Source organism: Meles meles, chromosome 16, assembly GCF_922984935.1.
Source record: "Meles meles chromosome 16, mMelMel3.1 paternal haplotype, whole genome shotgun sequence".
Lineage (NCBI taxonomy): Eukaryota > Metazoa > Chordata > Mammalia > Carnivora > Mustelidae > Meles > Meles meles.
Window position 1 is genome coordinate 54200737 of NC_060081.1, and position 17795 is coordinate 54218531.

General features: G+C 49.8%; 1 protein-coding gene across 1 annotated transcript in view; it reads right to left on the reverse strand.

Moving 5' to 3' along the window:
* TMC2 (transmembrane channel like 2) overlaps positions 1–15655 on the reverse strand; it is a 60571-nt gene extending 44916 nt beyond the window's left edge. Inside the window, exons 1-4 of the mRNA XM_045980555.1 lie at positions 15622–15655; positions 15059–15103; positions 4871–5192; positions 1713–1865 (exon numbers count right to left, since the gene is read on the reverse strand). Coding sequence (XP_045836511.1) covers positions 1713–1865; positions 4871–5192; positions 15059–15103; positions 15622–15655 — 554 coding nt within the window. The remainder of the gene's footprint in view (positions 1–1712; positions 1866–4870; positions 5193–15058; positions 15104–15621) is intronic.
* Between the last annotated feature and the right edge of the window lie 2140 nt (positions 15656–17795).

Consider the following 17795-nt stretch of genomic DNA (forward strand, 5'->3'; position numbering starts at 1 on the left):
TTCCACTGTTAATAAAAGATGTGTTCAGGTGACACCTGAGTGGGGGTGAGGTCCTGTGAGGGTGACAGATGGCTGTTCTGTGCCCCCCTGCAGGAAGAAGAAGCTGGCCCTGAGGGACTAGGGAGAAGAGTCTTAGGAAAAGAGGCTGAGTGGGAAGACAGCCACCGCTGAGAGCTGTCCCTGCCGCTGGAACTGCAGCCACCAGCCACAGGGGATGATTTAGTTTAAATAAATTAAAACCCCCAAATCAGTGTCTCAGTCACACTTGCTACTCTCCAAGAGCTTACTGGCCACCTGTAGCTGGCGGCAGGAGTATTAGTATGGATTTAGAGCACTCCCATCATCCCCAGAGGTCCTGTTGGGACACACTGGCTGGTGGGCACCGCTGGGACACCTTTCTTCCCACAGCTGTGTAGGACACAATGTGATCATTTGCTGGCACGGAGTAAGCTCTGTTCACCAGAAGCCCGACCTGTGTTTGTGCAACTAGCATCTCGGTGGTGCCTCTCGGAGGGGCAACCCGTGAGCCCCAGTGTGTCCAAATACAGCTGCCAGATTGTTCTACCCAATAGAGGATGAGGCATTTGACTTGAGCCACTGGGAAATGCACGTGTGAGAGGAGCCAGGGAAAAGGGCTTCACAAAGAGGGAAGGGGAGAGGGAGCATTCCCTGCCCAGCCCTGCAGCAGAAAAGCCAAGAGAGTACTTGTGGGGGGAAATGGTAATGTTGGATGTTTTTTGTTTTTTTTTTTTAAGTAGAAAACCAGAAGTTGGGGTGCCTGGGTTGCTCAGTGGGTTAAGCCTCTGCCTTTGGCTCAGGTCATGATCCCAGGGTCCTGGGATCGAGCCCCACATCTGGCTTTCTGCTCAGCAGGGAGCCTGCTTCCCACTCTCTCTCTGCCTGCTGCTCTGCCTACTTGTGATCTCTCTCTCTATGTTAAATAAATAAATAAAATCTTAAAAAAAAAAAAAGAAAAAGAAAACCAGAAGTTAAGCAATGTGACTATTGCCCTTGTGAGACATGAGGCTCATAACGTGTGTGGTGTGCTGGCCTTTTTATGGAAGCCAGAGAAGGGCCAGCTGGAAACAGGAGTCAGGGGCTGGGGCCTGAGGAGGCCGGAACAATATTCATGGAGCATGATGGTGAGCTTGACCCGGGGTCAGGCTCTCAGGCTGCAGGAGTAGCTGAGACAGACCCAGTCCCTGCTCCCCACACGTAAGTGGGAGTATGCTACACATGGAGAGGTTCTGGGTGCCTAAGGAACACGAAGGGAGTTCTGACCTTGCAGAGGCAGAGGAGGGTCACAGAGAGCCCCCCAAGGAAGGCATGTCTGTGTTGGGTTGTGAGGAAGGTGCAGGAACCTTCCCCATGAAGGTGAAGGGGTACGGGACAGAAGGGACATCAGGCAGTGGCAGGGTTGGCTCTAGGCAAGAGCACCATGATCCTCATCTCGTCCCCAGACCCTGCTTGGTGCTGGCCAACCGCAGGCCCTCTGTTAGCAGTAACGACTCCTGTTTGTCTGGGCTCTAACAGACCCCACTCAGGCACTGTGCTTGTGCCGGCGAGCGGAGGGACCAAAGCAGAGTGGGAGAGTGAATCCCCCTTCCTGTCAAGTCCTCTTGCGGCCGATAGGGGGAAGGGGCTTGGGGCCCATGGGAAGGACTAGTGCCCTTAGGATTTCTAGAGGCCCTGGTTGACCACCAGCCGCTCACCTGAGCTCCCTGAGCTTTTTCGCCATGGGCCAGGGCTTGTTCCGCATGGTGGCGATGAGCTTCTTCTTGTCTTCTACCTGCTCCAGGATCCGGGCCAGTTCCTCCTCTGAGAGAGACTCCACTCCAGAGGCGCGGGAGGCCAAGGAGGGTGATCTGGAAGGCAGAAGCGGGCAGAGCAGGAGAGAATGAAAAGTTGGCAAGTGTCTTCAGGTGATCTGTGGAATGGAGAGGAACCCACAGGCAAAGCAGGTGGGCTGTGTTCCCTGGCCTTCCCAGTGCTGATCACCCCTAAGAGGCCTGCGCCTGCTCAGAAGCCCTCAGTGACTGCCACCGCCCATCAGAAGAGGCCACGCTATGTAGCCCAAAACGCCAGGAGGGTTGCCTCCCCCAACTCCATTTCTCTGAGTCCTCCCCACCGACCAGACTCCACACAGTGCTGCTCAACAGAAACGTAACCTCAGCCACATGTTGTAATTTTAAATTTTCTAGTAACCATATTAAAATGGCAAGGGGCGCCTGGGGGGCTCATTCGTTAAGCATCTGCCTTTGGCTCAGGTCATGGTTCCAGGGTCCTAGGATTGAGTCCCCCATCGGGCTCTCTGCTCAGCAGGGAGCCTGCTTCCTCCCTCTGCCTCTCACCCCGCTCATGCTCACTCTTTCTCACTCTGTCTCTCTCTCTCAAATAAATAAGTAAAATCTCTAAAAAAAAGAGTGGCAAAAGGAGATGGGCAAGCTAGTTTTAATAATACATTTCATTGACTCCAATATGTCAAAAATTGTTATTTTAACATGTAACCAATATAAAAAATTATTAATGAGAAATTTTATATTCTTGTACTGTCTTCAAAAATCTGGTGTTCCTCCCACAACTACTGTGCATATCAATTCAGACACTAAATTTTCCTTGAACATATTTCATCCATATCTGGATTTCATAAAATTGGTAGTTGAAAAGGCAGATTTACATACCCAGGTTGTTTCAGACATACTTAGAAGTTTCCCAACAAATGACTCAAGTAGCCAAATGCCATTTCCCTTTGACGTTTGCATCTGCATTGACAAAAGCAGTTCGCCTTTTATTTTTCAGAGATCTGAAATGCACCGGCTTCAAAGTTAAATTGATTTCAAAGCTACAGCTGTCTCTCCGGGTTAAGTAAATTCACTAACTCTTGTGTTAACTCAGTAGTAATAACACTGAACTAGAATGAAAGGAAATTAGAAATTCAGTGTCTTGGTCTGCGTGGACCACAGTTCAAGGGCTCAGCACGGGGCTGACAGGGATGGTTCTGGACCGCACAGGGGGAGGGAGCATCCAGCCGGAATCCTTCTCCCCAGGTAAGGAACCCTTCTCCCCACGGGAGGAGCCTCAGCATCTCACAGACAAGATGATGTGTTCAGCTGCCACAAAATCCTAGTTCTTGGGTGTGCTTCTCACACCGTCCTTCACTCGCAGACACGGTGACTCTGGGAGGGACAGCAGCCCCCCTGCCATCTCGAGGTGAGGGTGGCACAGGAAAAGTCTATGCCCCAGCTGCTTCTTAGCAAGTTCCATAAATGGAAACACCAGGATGTGGACTCGACTTAGAGAACAATTTACAGGAGCCCCATGAGGCTTAATTTCTGAGGAGCTCAGAAGAGGACAGACGTGAGAGGAGGGGCCCGACACTTCACTTCTAGGAACACTCGGGCATGGGAGTATCTTGCCACACCTCAGGCACACCCCATGATTACCTGCCTTTGAGTTTTTCCACAGGGGTTCCCGTAACCTGGGGGTAGGGGGGGCTTCAGTTATTGCTTGTTCAAATGTCACCTGGGCTTCCATGACCGGCTGAAAATCTTACCTTTTCCATGGAGGAACCCTGATGTCCCAGCACCCCCCAGGAAGGCATTTTGTTAAATCCTTTCTCAGATCATATTCCTTTCTGCCTTGTCTTGTGATGACTGCTGCCCAAGGCCTCTCTCCCCTGCCAGACTGTCAGCACCTGGGAAACAGGACTGAGTCTTTTCCGTCTCTCTATACCTGTCGCAGCACTCAGCTGAGAATGACATGAATGAGCCCCTGTCTGTACCCCTTACTTTGCATCTGCCATCCAGACACTGGGGGTCTGTTTCCGGGTAGGGGGAGGGCAGCCTCCCTGTAAAGTTCAGGACATTCCAGGGCCCAATCTGTGTGCTTTAAATTCTCTTTCAATTGCTAACGGCACCTTTACCCCTTTAGCTGATGTCCAAAGACCGTCAGACAGTAGAAAAAAGCCCCAATCAAGCCAGGAATGGCTGGCACGGTGACAGAAGAAATCAGTGGGCTCTTTTGAGGGTCCCAGTTCCCTCTGTAAAGGTGGAGAGGTCCAGTGGAAGAGCCTAGAGCCCTGTGGGTAGGAACACCATTTTCACCATAACCCCGACTCCTTCAAGTATTTCGAAAGCCTCCCCAGCCATTATCAAGAGGGATTCTTAAAACATCCCAAGAAGTGAGTAAAGTCAAAAAGGGAGGACAGGAGAAGTTGATGTTCCATCAAAATTTATAGCAAAGAATGGACCAAATCCTGACTTGCTGATTCTATAAGCTGGCTTAGTCCACAGACCTCCATGTGCCAGTGCTAATGAGACAAAGGAAACAAGACCAATACCCCTCCCCTCAAATCCCAAGTTTTAGGGCTGTTGGAATCCCCGACAGTCCTCTAGATCAATGCCACACATCACAGAAGAGGACACAGGTCCAGACTGGGGAGATGGCATGCTTAAGTCCTATGATGACTGTTGCGTCCAATTTTGTTAGTTTCTCTCAGTGCCTCTTCCGGAGTTGTGGTGAGTCACCAGCTGAAATTCAGGAGACTTGGGATCTTGTCCCACCTGGCTGCCATGTCACACCCCCCCCCCCAACCCTCCCCACCCCTGCCAGTGCTTCCACTCACACCAGCCAGACAGGGGGCATTGGCTCTGAGAGTGCCCAGGGGCCAATCTGCCTGGAATGACCAAGACCCTCATCCCATTTCTGCCCCAGATGGGGAAGGCAGGGCAGTGGACAAGGCAGGGACAAACAGAAGCAGCCCCCCTACACGGGGGGAGGGGACCTCAGCCCTTCATCAGGGCAGTGTGAAGGGCCAAAGGAGAGGAGGGTGCCAATCAAAAAATGCACCTGAATCAGAATCACAACATACCTGTGTTTCTTTGGCCGCTTCCACATCTCCTCCTTTCTTGGCACCTCCTTTTCCTTCTTTGGGGGAGCTCTCTGCTCCTTGAGGGAAGCCCTCCCATCTCTCTTCCTCCTCCCCTCACAGGTCCTCTCTGTGGAGCTCCGCCCCTGCTGCCCCAGCTCCTCTCCGTGTCTCCTGCGCTCTGCCTGCTTCCTCCGGGGAGACCCCGGCCTTGGGCTGCCCCCAGCCGGCTCCTTCTGGCCAGGTTGAGCTCCGCGCCTGCCTGCTGCAGCACCCTCAGCTCTGGAAGCCTGCCTCCGTGAGGCTCTCCTCCCGGACCTGTCACCTGCAGGGAGAGGAAATGGACAGTTCTGGCCTCACTGGCCTCCACTACAGGAAAGTACCCCAGCCTGTGAGGAATCAGATGTCCAAGATGCTTTCTGGAGCTTGTTGGCTCCAAAGGCCACCTCTTCCAGAAACTCTGGTTTGGGATGAGAATTAATGTCTCCCTCTTCTGACCAGCTGGCATTTCCACGCTCTTGACTAAACCTTAGGTAGAAATCTAGGCACATGCCTTTCCTCTTTTTGGGTGTAGCTCCTTGGGGTCAGAACTGAGTCATCTCCTGACCCCCGGGGCCAGCCAAGCACGGGTCTCTGTTTGGCAAGGCAGGACCACGGGCACAGGAAGGGCTGGGCTGCTGCCTGATGAGCTCCTCTTGCGTTTGAGTGTGTGTGTGTGTAAACCATGACTTCAAGGCATTGACAAATGACCTGGTTGAACAGAATGGCCCAACGACTATGCTAACTACAACTCTTTGTATATGCATTTACAAATCAAATGCAGGGAAATTATCATACAGTTCTGGTATTAATAGCCAACCTCTCTCCCACTTACTAGCTGGGTGTCTTTGAGCAAGTCACTTGACCTCTCTGAGTCTCAGCTCATCTCTAACACAGGCGATGTTCATCCTTACCCTATTAGCTTCCTAATGAACACCGGACAGTGACTGACATCTGAGGATGGATGTCATTACCCTGATACTTTTATCCAGAAATAAAATATTTTTTGCTTATAGGAAAAACACAGGTTTTGAGCTAGACTGGTTTGCCTGAAAAGATCATTTTTACCATCTTTTATCTCTGTGACCACAGACACATTACTTTTCTGCACCTCAGTTTCCTCATCTGTATAACGGCTCTAGGAGCTCCCATTTCCTTACTTGGTTGGGGGCAGGGTGCTGATTAAAAACAGGAGTAAAAGTTCTGGCCTGTGGGAAAAACTCAGCAAAGGCTCCCTCCCCTCCTGTCTCCAGCCTGCCTTGCCATTCTTGTGCTCTGAGCCCCTGCGTCCAAGTGGGCAGTGCCTGGAAACAGTCTTCTGTAGGGCACTTGTTCCCATTGCCCACATGGGCCCCCATCCAGCCTTTTCCACCATGGGAAGGCAGATTTCCCCAGCTGCATTGCCAAAGGCCCAACTTGGGGCAAAGCAGAGGAGAAGTTTGCCACCTGCCATTCCCAGCAGCAACGATAGAGTCTGGGAAGGTGGAACGTTCCCAAATTCTCAACCCTACCCTCCTCCTTATCCAGCCCCTCAAAGTTGTGCATTCAATACGGAGGCCCCAGAGACCCTTCCTCTCTGCTTCTCTGGCCCTTGAGATTTTATACTCTGTGAAGAAAGCCAGCGCCAGCCTGTCAAACAGCAACCAGAATTAGTCCATGGTAAGTGGGGCTGGATCTGAGGATTCAGAGTCTGGACGTCTGGTCTTGATGTCTGGTTCTGATGGTTTTTGTCTGGGTGACTCTGGGCAGGTTGCTTATTGTTTCTGAGTCAGCCTTCTTGTAGGTAGTCTAGTAAGCTCATGTGGTGGTCTACCCAGGTCCCCATTACCGGGCCACTGTGTCCTCCCCTAGCTGCTGTGTGTGGTGGCTCTAACAGCTCACAGGTTCTCCCTTCTTGGTTGATGGGAACCATCTTGCTGGAAAATGCCTGGAAATTGACAGCCCATTCCTCTCCTTGAGTCAGCCCACAGCTAATTACTAATTGATACAGAGGCACAAAATCCAGTCCTCTGCCTCAAGGCTGGGCAAGTCTGTGGCTCATTCATACTCCTGAGCTTCCTGCAGGATCAGGCCTTGGCTAGACTCCACCTGGGCTGTAAGGACCTATTTAGCCAGAGCGACTCCATCTTGGTGAAAAGCCAATTTGTTGTTTGTGCAGTAAAACTGACCCTGCCCCCCTCCCCCCCAGAGAAACTTACTTAGAAGCAAGTCTGGGAAACCAGTAAAATACGGTCAGCTAGTTCCTAATAACAGAGCCCAGAATACAAGGCCAGGTCGGCCAGTTCTTGTAACAGAGCCCAGAATACAAGGACGAGTCGGGCCAGGTGGAGACATCCAATCAGTAAGAAACACACATACTTTTTCCCTAACCACCAAAGAATGTAAACCCCACCGTCTTCTGGGCGCCAACCTTGAGCACCAGTTCTGACCAGAGTAATAGGTTAGGTCAAACAACTACTATAGGGTAAATCGTAATTCAATTGGCCACCTGCGTGTGACCTAACATGACTACAATCTCATTAGCCACCTGTGTATGGCCAGACTTTTGCTCTATAAAAGATAGTCTGTAAGATGGGGAGGGGGTCACTCTCTTCGGAGATGGCCCTGGCTGGTCAGTCTGACTTCTAATGCTTGGCATAGAATAGAGCTTTGCATAACTTTCACCTTGTCTCAGTCTCGTTCCCCTGACCAATCAGTCTAACTTCTAATACTTATCATAAAATAAAGCTTTAAATAACTTTCACTTTGTCTCAGGCTCGTTTCGTTTAATAACGGACCTAACAGGGCCACATCCTTGCTTCTCTTGTCCTTCTCTGCCCTACTTCCCTTACTTCTTACCTCGGGAAAGCCACCCTTAATAAAATTACATGCTCAAGAATCCCTATCTGAGGCTCTGCTTCCAGGGAACTGGACCAGTCCATAGGCACCTATCTCAAAGTGTGGCAGGGAAATCCAACCGAGATAACATCTGTCCAAGTGTGATGGAAGCTGGAGCGTGCTAGATTTGTGAATGGGATTTGCATTGAGGTTCAGGGAGAAACTGCTCCAAGTTCTCTTTCTGGGTTTCAAACTAGGATACTGGTGACACATTCATATGGACAAGGTGCCTGGCTGCCTGGCCAACTGAGCTGGCCAAGAACTCAAAGGGCTTGTACTTGCTAATTGACTCACCCAAACTAAAACATTTATTGATCATTGATTAGATGCTACGGAGACTAGAGCAACAAATGAGACTGACAAGATTCTGTCCCTCAGCACATTTTGAGTTAGTGGAAGAGGCAATGTGATCAGTTCTATGATTCAAGAAGCACAAGGGTGGGCTTGACCCAGACTTCAAGCAAGGCGGGGGGAGGGGCGGAGGCAGAGGAGGAGAGAGACTCTTAAGCAGGCTCCACGCCCGATGTGGCAGGGCTTGATCCCACCACCCTGAGATCATGGCCTGAGCTGAAATCAAATGTCAGATGCTTGACCAACTGAGCCACCCAGATGCCCCAAAAGGAAGAAACTTTTAAGCTGGGATCTGAGAACTTCTTCTTCTTCTTTTTTTTTTTTAAGATTTTTATTTATTTAGGGGCGCCTGGGTGGCTCAGTGGATTAAGCCGCTGCCTTCGGCTCAGGTCATGATCTCAGGGTCCTGGGATCGAGCCCCGCATCGGGCTCTCTGCTCTGCAGGGAGACTGCTTCCTCCTCTCTCTCTGCCTGCCTCTCTGCCTACTTGTGATCTCTCTCTCTGTCAACTAAATAAATAAAATCTTTAAAAAAAAAAAAAGATTTTTATTTATTTATTTATTTGACGGAAAGAGACAGTGAGAGAGAAAGAGCACAAGCAGGGGGGAGAGGAGAGGCAGAGGGAGAAGCAAGCTCCCAGCTGCACAAAGAGCCCGATGTGGGACTTCATCCCAGGACCCTTGGATCATGACCGGAGCCAAAGGCAGATGCTTAACGGACTGAGCCACTCAGGCATCCTGAGATCTTATTCTTAACTGATCCAATAGATAAGAGTTTGTTTAAAATAACGCTAGCAACAATGTATTGGATGACTGTAGCTTATGGAAAAGTGAAATGAATGGCCGCGGTGTTCAAGGGCCACGAAGGAGGAACTGGGAACACGCTGTTATAATGCACCTGCACTACCCATGGCGTGGCATGGTGTTCTTTGGAAGTGGACTTGGATTAATTGTAAACCGATACTGCGAACTCTAGTGAAACCACTAAGAAAAGTGGGGAAAAAAAAGAACTATAACTGATACGCTAAAAAACTGGAATCATATGAAATGCTCAGTCAAAACCACAGAGGTAGGAGAATGGAAGACAAAAAATAGGAACAAAGAACAAGGGCAATGATTAGAAAACAGCAACAACTATGGCAAATATTAATCCAACTATATCAACAATCACTTTAACAGCAACGGTCTAACTACACCAGTTAAAGAAAGAGATTGTCAGAGTCGATAGCAAAAAAGGCCCAACAAGAAATTGTCTACAAGAAATCCGCTTTAATAGGAAGAAAAATACAGATGACAAGGGAAAGGGTGGAGGAGAATATGCCATGCTAACACGAACCAAAAGAAAGCTGGAGCAACTGCACTAATTTCAGACGAAGCAGATTTTAGAGCAGGGAAAATTATCACGGAAAGCGTAGAGCGTCACATTGCATAATGTTAAAGAGATCAGTTCTCCAGAAAGGCATAACATTTTTTAATATGCATACGCCTAACAACAGAACACCGAAAACTGGTAGAACTGCAGGGAGAAATGGGCAAATCCATGATTACAGCTGGAGAGTCCAGCCCCCTCTGTCAGTAATCAAGAGATCCAGAAGGCACAAAGTCAATAAGGACATAGTTAAATGGAACAGCACCGTCAAGCACCTGGATCTAATTGATGTTTCTAAAACACTTAATCCAACCACAGCAGAATACACCTTTTTTTTTTTAATTTTTATTTATTTATTTGACAGACAGAGATTACAAGTAGACAGAGAGGCAGGCAGAGAGAGAGAGGGAAGCAGGCTCCCTGCCGAGCACAGAGCCTGATGCGGGGCTTGATCCCAGGACCCTGGGATCATGACCTGAGCTGAAGGCAGAGGTTTTAACCCACTGAGCCACCCGGGTGCCCCCAGAATACACCTTCTTCTTGAGCCCACATGGAACATTCACCAAGACAGACTACATTCTGGCCTATAAAACAAATGAGTAGCCAAATATTGTTTCTAAGGCACCCACAATTCTATCTTTTTTTTTTTTTTACTTTTTTAAAAAAGATTTATTTATTTATTTGACACAGAGAGAGAGAGAGAGAGAGCACAAGCAGGGGGAGAGCAGGCAGAGGGGAGAAGCAGCCTCCCTTCTGAGCAAGGAGCCCAATGCAGGACTCATTCCCAGGACCCTGAGATCATGACCTGAGCCAAAGGCAGACACCTAACCAACGGAGCCACCCAGGTGTCCCCCCATGATCTTTTCAAGTGTTCATATCTGACGACTTTTGATTTCTTCTTTCCAAGACTGACTCCTAAGTGTAAAATGAAGTAAAATAACTTTTAGGATATCTTTTGTGTCTAAAACGATCTTTGAGATTTCCCAGAAGGTACCAGAAAATCACAAAAACTTTCTCTTCCACCTTATGAAAAAGAGAGGTGCCAGAAACAATCAGGATTATTTGATGTTACTGTTAGAGTTTCATGAGAAGAGCTGTCAAATCAGAAGAGAGGCTCAGGGGGTATAGCTCAGTGGTAGAGCATTTGACTGCAGAAGAGAGGCTCAGCCTTTTCTAGGTTAAGTTGGTTTAGGTCGAATGTTAAATATTTCAGCAACTGAAAGCTCTGTGGGCAGTTCCTAGAGATTTGCCATTGCCCTTGCTGTCCATGACCTGTTTCCATTAATCAGAGTCCTGAAGGTGCTTTGCTTGATGTTAGGCAACAGGGTAATAATCAAAGTTCAGTTATCATTTAAAATATTTACTTGGGGGGCACCTGGGTGGCTCAGTGGGTTGGGGCCTCTGCCTTCGGCTCAGGTCGTGATCCCAGGGTCCTGGGATTGAGCCCCGCATCGGGCTCTCTGCTTGGCAGGGGGCCTGCTTCCTCCTCTCTCTCTGCCTGCCTCTCCTGCTTGTGATCTCTATCTGTCAAATAAATAAAATCTTTAAAATAAATAAAATAAAATTATAAAAAAAATAAAATATTTACTTGGTATCAAGTCTTTAATTTGAATCTGGCATCTTTTAGGCCAGGGCTTTTTAGCTGGAAATACAGATCAGATTTACCTATGGAGTTTTATTAAAATATACTTGCTTAGGGGAGCAGGTTGAAACAATTTCCCCCGGAAATCTGAAAGTCCAAACAGTTATTCTAACTGACATGCAATTAGGATTCCTCAAACAGTGGTGAAGATCTGGGTTGGCATTCTTCAGTCTGGGCTGAATAATGACCACAAGGACCAACAGAACTGAAACCATCTATCCCACATTCATCCCAGACATGGAGAACCCAGCCTACACCATCGTGTCTTCATTAAGATGGAACTTTGTGCTGTATCTCTGTCTTCATTGGCATGACTATATTTTTCCAGGAGTCTCCTGCCCAGGCAAGTGGCTTGTCTGGTCATTGCAGGATTTCCCCCAAGACTCATCAGCTCTTCAATGGAAAGCATCACAGACAATTTGCACCCTAAGTTTCCTTGAATGCTTTGCCTCAAAACCCTGGCCTTGCTGTTTATTGTGGACTGTTGTACGGTAATTCTCACCCAATCCCAGTCAAGCCCCCCATTTTGGAAGTCCTGCCTTAAATCAAACTCTCAATTCTCAAGAAATTCCGACCTTACCTTCCCCTTTCTGAGACCTTGCCTGCTGTAAGCAACAAGACAGCTTTGTATTATTGATAAGATGGATTGGTGATACTTAGGAAGCCAGTTTTTGACAATAACTCAGATAAACATATTTTTGTTTTTAAAAAGAGGGAACAAATGGTGGATGGAAAAAAAAAGCCATGGGAATACAGAAAGAGTGGGACAGAGTATAATTGGAACAGATGTTTACTCTGATTGCTGAGGATGAACAGGATTTTGCCAAGAGAAGAAGGGGAGGAGGGTGGTGCTAGGAGGGTGAGGAGATTCTAGGCAGAGGAAGCAGGGGACTGAGGGGTCCCAGTGGAAATGCAAGAGGTTGGAGATTGGGGTGATCAATGCAGAGATGAGTCTCAGGTGGGATCGGGTCACTGGGGATGGGGAGTGTACTAAGGGGAGATCGCCCAGAGAGCTATACTGGTGGGGCAGCTGGGTTGAAATCTGGAGGGTGAGGGTGTGATAGTGCAGCCTGTTTTGCAAGATGTGGTCTGCACCCAAGGATCATGCTAACAACACGGAAGAGGCTGTCATGGAACATGGACACCAGCTCTCAGTCACTGCAGAGAAATGCTCCCCCTGCCCCCCACAAGTGCGAGTGTGTTTGCTGTGGCTGCTTCACCCACTGTGAATGCACAAAAGGACACCAAGCAAGAGTCTGACTCCACCATTAACAATCTCTGGGGCTCGGTTCTAATTGGGGCAATTCCTGCTTGAGCTAACTGGTCGCAAGCACGCTGAAAAACAGTGAGTGCTGTTTATGGATGGAAAGAGAGGTGATTGTGTGTGTCTGTGTGTGTGGCAGGAACAGGTTTTCTTGGCCCACACCAGCCCTGGTCTCAGTCAGAAAATGTAAAGCAGGATTATTTGAGTGTAATGAGAACTCATCCAAGTTAGGAAGCTGGTCAGTATCAGCCAGTGAGAGGTGGGTTTGTCCTCTAGATGTTCTTCCCCATGGCTCTGGAAGGCTTTAGCCCCCATCTTGGAGGAGGGATGGAGACAGAAACAAATCCACTCCCTCCAAAGACCCAGGAGCAAGTGTGAGAAAGTGTGTGTCACTGCTGCGGTGACCCCTAGGAAAGTTCTAGAATTGAGAGAGAGGACAGAAGAGCAAAGAGTGTGTGTAAGGGGTGAAGGAGAAGGATCTCCTAGGCCTGCATACACTACGGGCACCATATTGCTTGGAAGAACTGGGTAAGAATGTCAACATCTGTCTGCGTCTTCTTGTGAGCACTGTGTGTTCTCAATCAGCTAACAAATGGTCTTCTTTTTGGTAATGAGATGTACCAGGCGTTCTTTTAAACACTGTAGGTAGGAGTTGGGGGTTCATGCATTTTTTATAGGCTGTGATTTCCGTTTTAATCTTATTTCCCATCTGAACGAAATTCATATGGAACTTGGAGAGCAACAGAAAATGAGCTATTTTTTTAGTTTTTTTTTCTTTGCAGCCAGTTTTCCATAGACTCCATGTAATGAATAATTTAGGAGCCAGAAAAGCAGCTGCTCCATTAGGAAGACCTCCAAGCCCAGCACACTCTCCCTCACACGTCATAGGCCTCCTCATGCGTACGCACATGACCTAAGGTGAAAATAGGCCGAGGAGAAGCTGGAAGGCCCAGTGGATCTGGCTCGCCCTCCAACTTGATGATTTTAACCTGTTAAGTACATTTTGCAAATGATCTGGAGAGAGGAAGAGTTCTGACCCCTTTTGTCAACTAGTAGAATAACAAATTGTAATTATTTTGAAAAAATAACTTTGTATTCTCAGACTTTTTTTCTTTGTAGATCATAAGCTGAAGGAATACGCTATTAGGTCCCCTCAGAGGTGACTCCAGAGGAGATTTAAAATGGAAATCTTTATGTAATTGGGTTTCAATTCATTTAGTGGATTCCCAATATTTAACTTTGCTGTATTCCTTGACCATCTGGACCCCTGAAATGAAAATTCTTCTTTCTTTAAGGGTGGGGCTGTGAGTGGCATATTTCAGGAAGAAAAGGTTTGTATTTTAGGCAGAATGACTTCCCATTTCAGTCCTGCTTAAAGGACCATGTGCCCACAAGTGACCCCCTAAGAGTAGCGTCTTTGGTTGGGGCAGAGGGGAGTGAGGTTGGGTACAGAAAGGACAGCAACTGGAGGACTACAAGGAGAATGGAATGTGGAGAACCAGATCTGAGCATCCTATGTCTAGATAACTGTCACCAAGAGCACAAACCCTCCCATGAGGAAGGGTTTTCTCATCCAGTCACACTCAGGCACACTTTTGAACGCTCATCCCCATGTCTGGAGGGAAAGAATGACAGGATGGTGGGTGCTGTAGGGAGGACAGACATGGCTGAGGGGCAGCTCTGGGGGTAGGAAGGGGTATTGAGATGCCAGTGGTGCTTCCCTGTGGGCCTTCTTCCTGTCCAGGATCCTGGCTTTTCCACCAGTCTTGCTCCTGGGTCTCCCCCTCTGTCACAGACCTGCCTCAGCAGGGACTCGGGCCCCTGGCAGTGGGGGAGCTGTGGATGACAAGAGGGAAGGGCTTGGCAGAGGAGGGCTGATTCTCGTCAGCTCCCCCACATACCTCAGTGTGCCTGAATGGGGGCTGGACAAGTCCCTCCCCCTCGGAATTGTCTAGGGGGACTCTCTTCCACCCCCAACCCAGAAGTCCATTCTTTCCTGAAAGTCTGCTTCCTCACTTACTGGCGGGTGTGCAGGCCCCGCCTGTAAGTCAAGAAGGAGAAAATGGCGTCCTACCTCCATCCTGTCTCAGGACTTGAAGGGTAAGGATGGCCTGACCTGTGGGTATGGCTCCCGCCTACCTCATGGCGGTGGAGGGTCTTGTCTCCTCCATATGACTTCCTCTAGCTCCTCCTGGAGTAGGTGGGCCCACTGTCTGGGGTCTCCCCACTTTACCTCAGAGAGGTAAATCCCTCTCTGCCTCACAGAAGAGCTGTGGCCACATTCCTAATGGCAAGGTGGCCTAGCCCCACTCCTGCCGGTGCTTTGTGGAGGTGAAGAGTGTGCCGTCTGGAGTCTTGTGGCCTGGTTTGAGTCCTGGCCCCACCAGCTTCCCTGCCCCCCAGGCTGATGAATGGTCACTGCTGCCCGAGGCTCAACTCAGTGTCGCTAACTCTGGGCTGTGGGCAGGCCCTCTCTGGGCCTCCCCGCAAGGTTGAACCACCCGCCCTCAGGGCTCCTTACATGTGAGGGAGGGAGGGACAGAAGAAGGGAGAGAGGAAGGAGGATGGAAGAGAACTCTGGATGGTGGCCGGACCGGGAATACACCACTCATCTCACACACACACCACCTCAAGCACCACCCCGCCTCACCTGTGCCCGGAGAGCTGCTCCTCGCCCGCCCCCTGGCTCCACCGTCTGCTGGAAGAGATGACGCGTGAGGGGTGGCTGACCTCTGGGAGCCCCCTGACTGGGTCACCCCATTTCACAGTGGGAACCCTCAGCTGAGGGCTGCTGCCCCAGACCAGGACCTGGCCCTAACTATTTTACTAACCAGCATCCCCAGTCCTGACGTAGCTCTGACACCCTGCAGCAGACATGACGTCAGAACGTCCCAAACCCTGCTGCTCCAGACAGACAGACAGACAGACAGACAAGTCTGCTGAGGGGATTGCTAAGGAAAGGTGATTTTAGCCAAGAGAGCAGGAAGTTGAAGGCCCCAGTGCGCTCTGAGGGTCACTACCACTCGATCCCCGCATGGGTGCTAAGGCCAGGAGAGGCTGGATAAGCAGACGGGGGTCACTCATTGAGCAAGTGGCAGGCCCTGGACTCAAGCCTGATCCCTGTGCCTCAAGAGTCCCCCTCTGCTTTGCCTGGTCCCCTACTCCTGCCCAGGAACCCCATGGGTGCTCCCCTCAGAGATGAGGACCACTCACCTTCCTCCCTCTGGCCCTTCAGCTGGCGGCTCATGGTTAGCGGGGCTTTCCGAGTGCTGCTCACACGGCTTGCTGGTCCACACACACCTTCAGCCGGGGATGCCTTTCCTCCCTCATGGTGGCCGGGCTCTCTTTCTGGGCCCTGCCAGCTGCCAGGGCTCCTGGACTTGTTAGAGACCAGCTGCCAGAGCTCCTGGGCTTATTAGAGACCGAACCCGAGGATAGGGAAGGTTGGGAGAGAGGCGGGCAAGAGGCGGGGAGTTCCCAGCCCTTCAATCCGGCCACACACTCCTCCGCTCAGGTTCCCCAGCAAAGAGGTAGTGTGGCCTCATGTTTCAGGCATCGCTTACACACGGAGGGGCCCTGGAGGGGCCGGGAGCTGCCAGTTCACCTCCCAGCCATGACGCCACCTGCCCCGGGAGACTTGAGGAGCATTCCCAGGGCTCTTTCCCTCTACCTTGAGTCCCTAGTCGGGACAAGGCACCAGGGAAATCCTAGGATATTGGTGAAAATCAATCACGGGGGCTTCTGTTTAAAATGCAGATTCCCAGGACTGACATGGGGCATTCGCATCAGTAGGTCTGGGCAGCGCCCGAGGAATCTACACTGGGTGTCCCGATGCCGAGTCCTGGGTCCCCTCTGATGAGCTGCTCCCCTCCTGCTGCCTGTCACTTACTTCGCAGCTCTTCCCACTGCTGCCCATCTCCCCAAAGGGCAAATCTGGCTGCTTTGAAAACCAGAGGCTCAGAGTCAACCCTCTGGAAGGTAGTCACAGGTCCTCAGGGATGGAGTTCTTTACCTGGGGTCCCTGTGAGCAGAAAGATGGGAACATAACAATTTTATTTTTCTTAGTCCTTGAATGGACATTCAGCATTTCCCTCAAAAATGTGTGATATTGTCCCCAGGAGAGGTCATAAACATTTTCTCAGCCCATTAAGCCGTGAAGGGCTTCTCAAAATATCATTTATGCTTATATTGCTACTTCAAAAGTATGATAGTTATAAACCTGCTTGTAGACCTTGTTATTTGCTTATCAGGAGGGCCTGTGGCCTGGCCACCTTGGTGAAGGGAAGGGGCAAAAGAACCATCCCGTGAGGTAGCAACTGAAATGCACATGATTCAGTTCAGGCTTTAAAACTTTCCTTTGTCACCTGGCCTCCCTGATCCAGAAGTTTCCTGCAGCAGCCCCCAGCCCCGGGACTCCAGGGCAGTGAGGGGATTCTGCTGCATTCTGTGACCTCCATGCTTTAGCACTGGGTGGGGCGGGGGGAGGCTAGTGGGCCTGCAGCCAGAGCAAACCCCTGTAGGGCCCCCTGCGCCCACTGCAGCAACCTGCTGTCCCCCCCTCCCCTAACTGAAGGTGCTCCCAGCTCACCTGCCCGCCTCCGTTGACAGCCCTTCCCGGTTCTCTATTGTCTGAGGAGGAAGGTTTTCTTTTTTTATTTTTTAAGATTTTATTTATTTTTTTAAATTTCTTTTCAGTTTTCCAGAATTCTTTGTTTATGCACCACACCCAATGCTCCATGCAATACGTGCCCTCCATAATACCCACCACCAAGCTCACCCAACCTCCCACCCTTCTCCCCTCCAAAACCTTCAGATTGTTTCTCAGAGTCCACAGTCTGTCATGGTTCATCTCCCCTTCCAATTTCCCCCAACTCCCTTCTCCTCTCCATCTCTCCATGTCCTCCGTGTTATTCCTTATGCTCCACAAATAAGTGAAACCATATGATAATTGACTCTCTCTGCTTGATTTATTTCACTCAGCATAATCTCTTCCAGTCCTGTCCATGTTGATACAAAAGTTTCAAGGAAGGCTTTCTACACCACCTTCACCGCTGGAGGGAAATGCCCTCGCAAGTCAGCACCTGGCCTACACTAGCGAAAACACCATTTCTCTGCTTCCCACAGAGCATGGTGAGCGCCTACGAGGGCTTGACTCAGTTCTAGGCATGGGGATTCATCAGTGACTAAAGCAGAGACCCCTGCCTTGCGGGGTGAGGCTATTTCTGCTGTCTCTGCTGCATGAGGGAGGCCTTGGCATCTCAGGGGAAAGCTGGGAATTCGGAAATGTCTCCTCCCAACAAAGCCTGCGACAACTCTTGCTAGAGAATTCAAAGTCCAAGTTTGGGAGTCAAGACAAACACTGAGTATTCTGCTTTATTGGTGGCTCC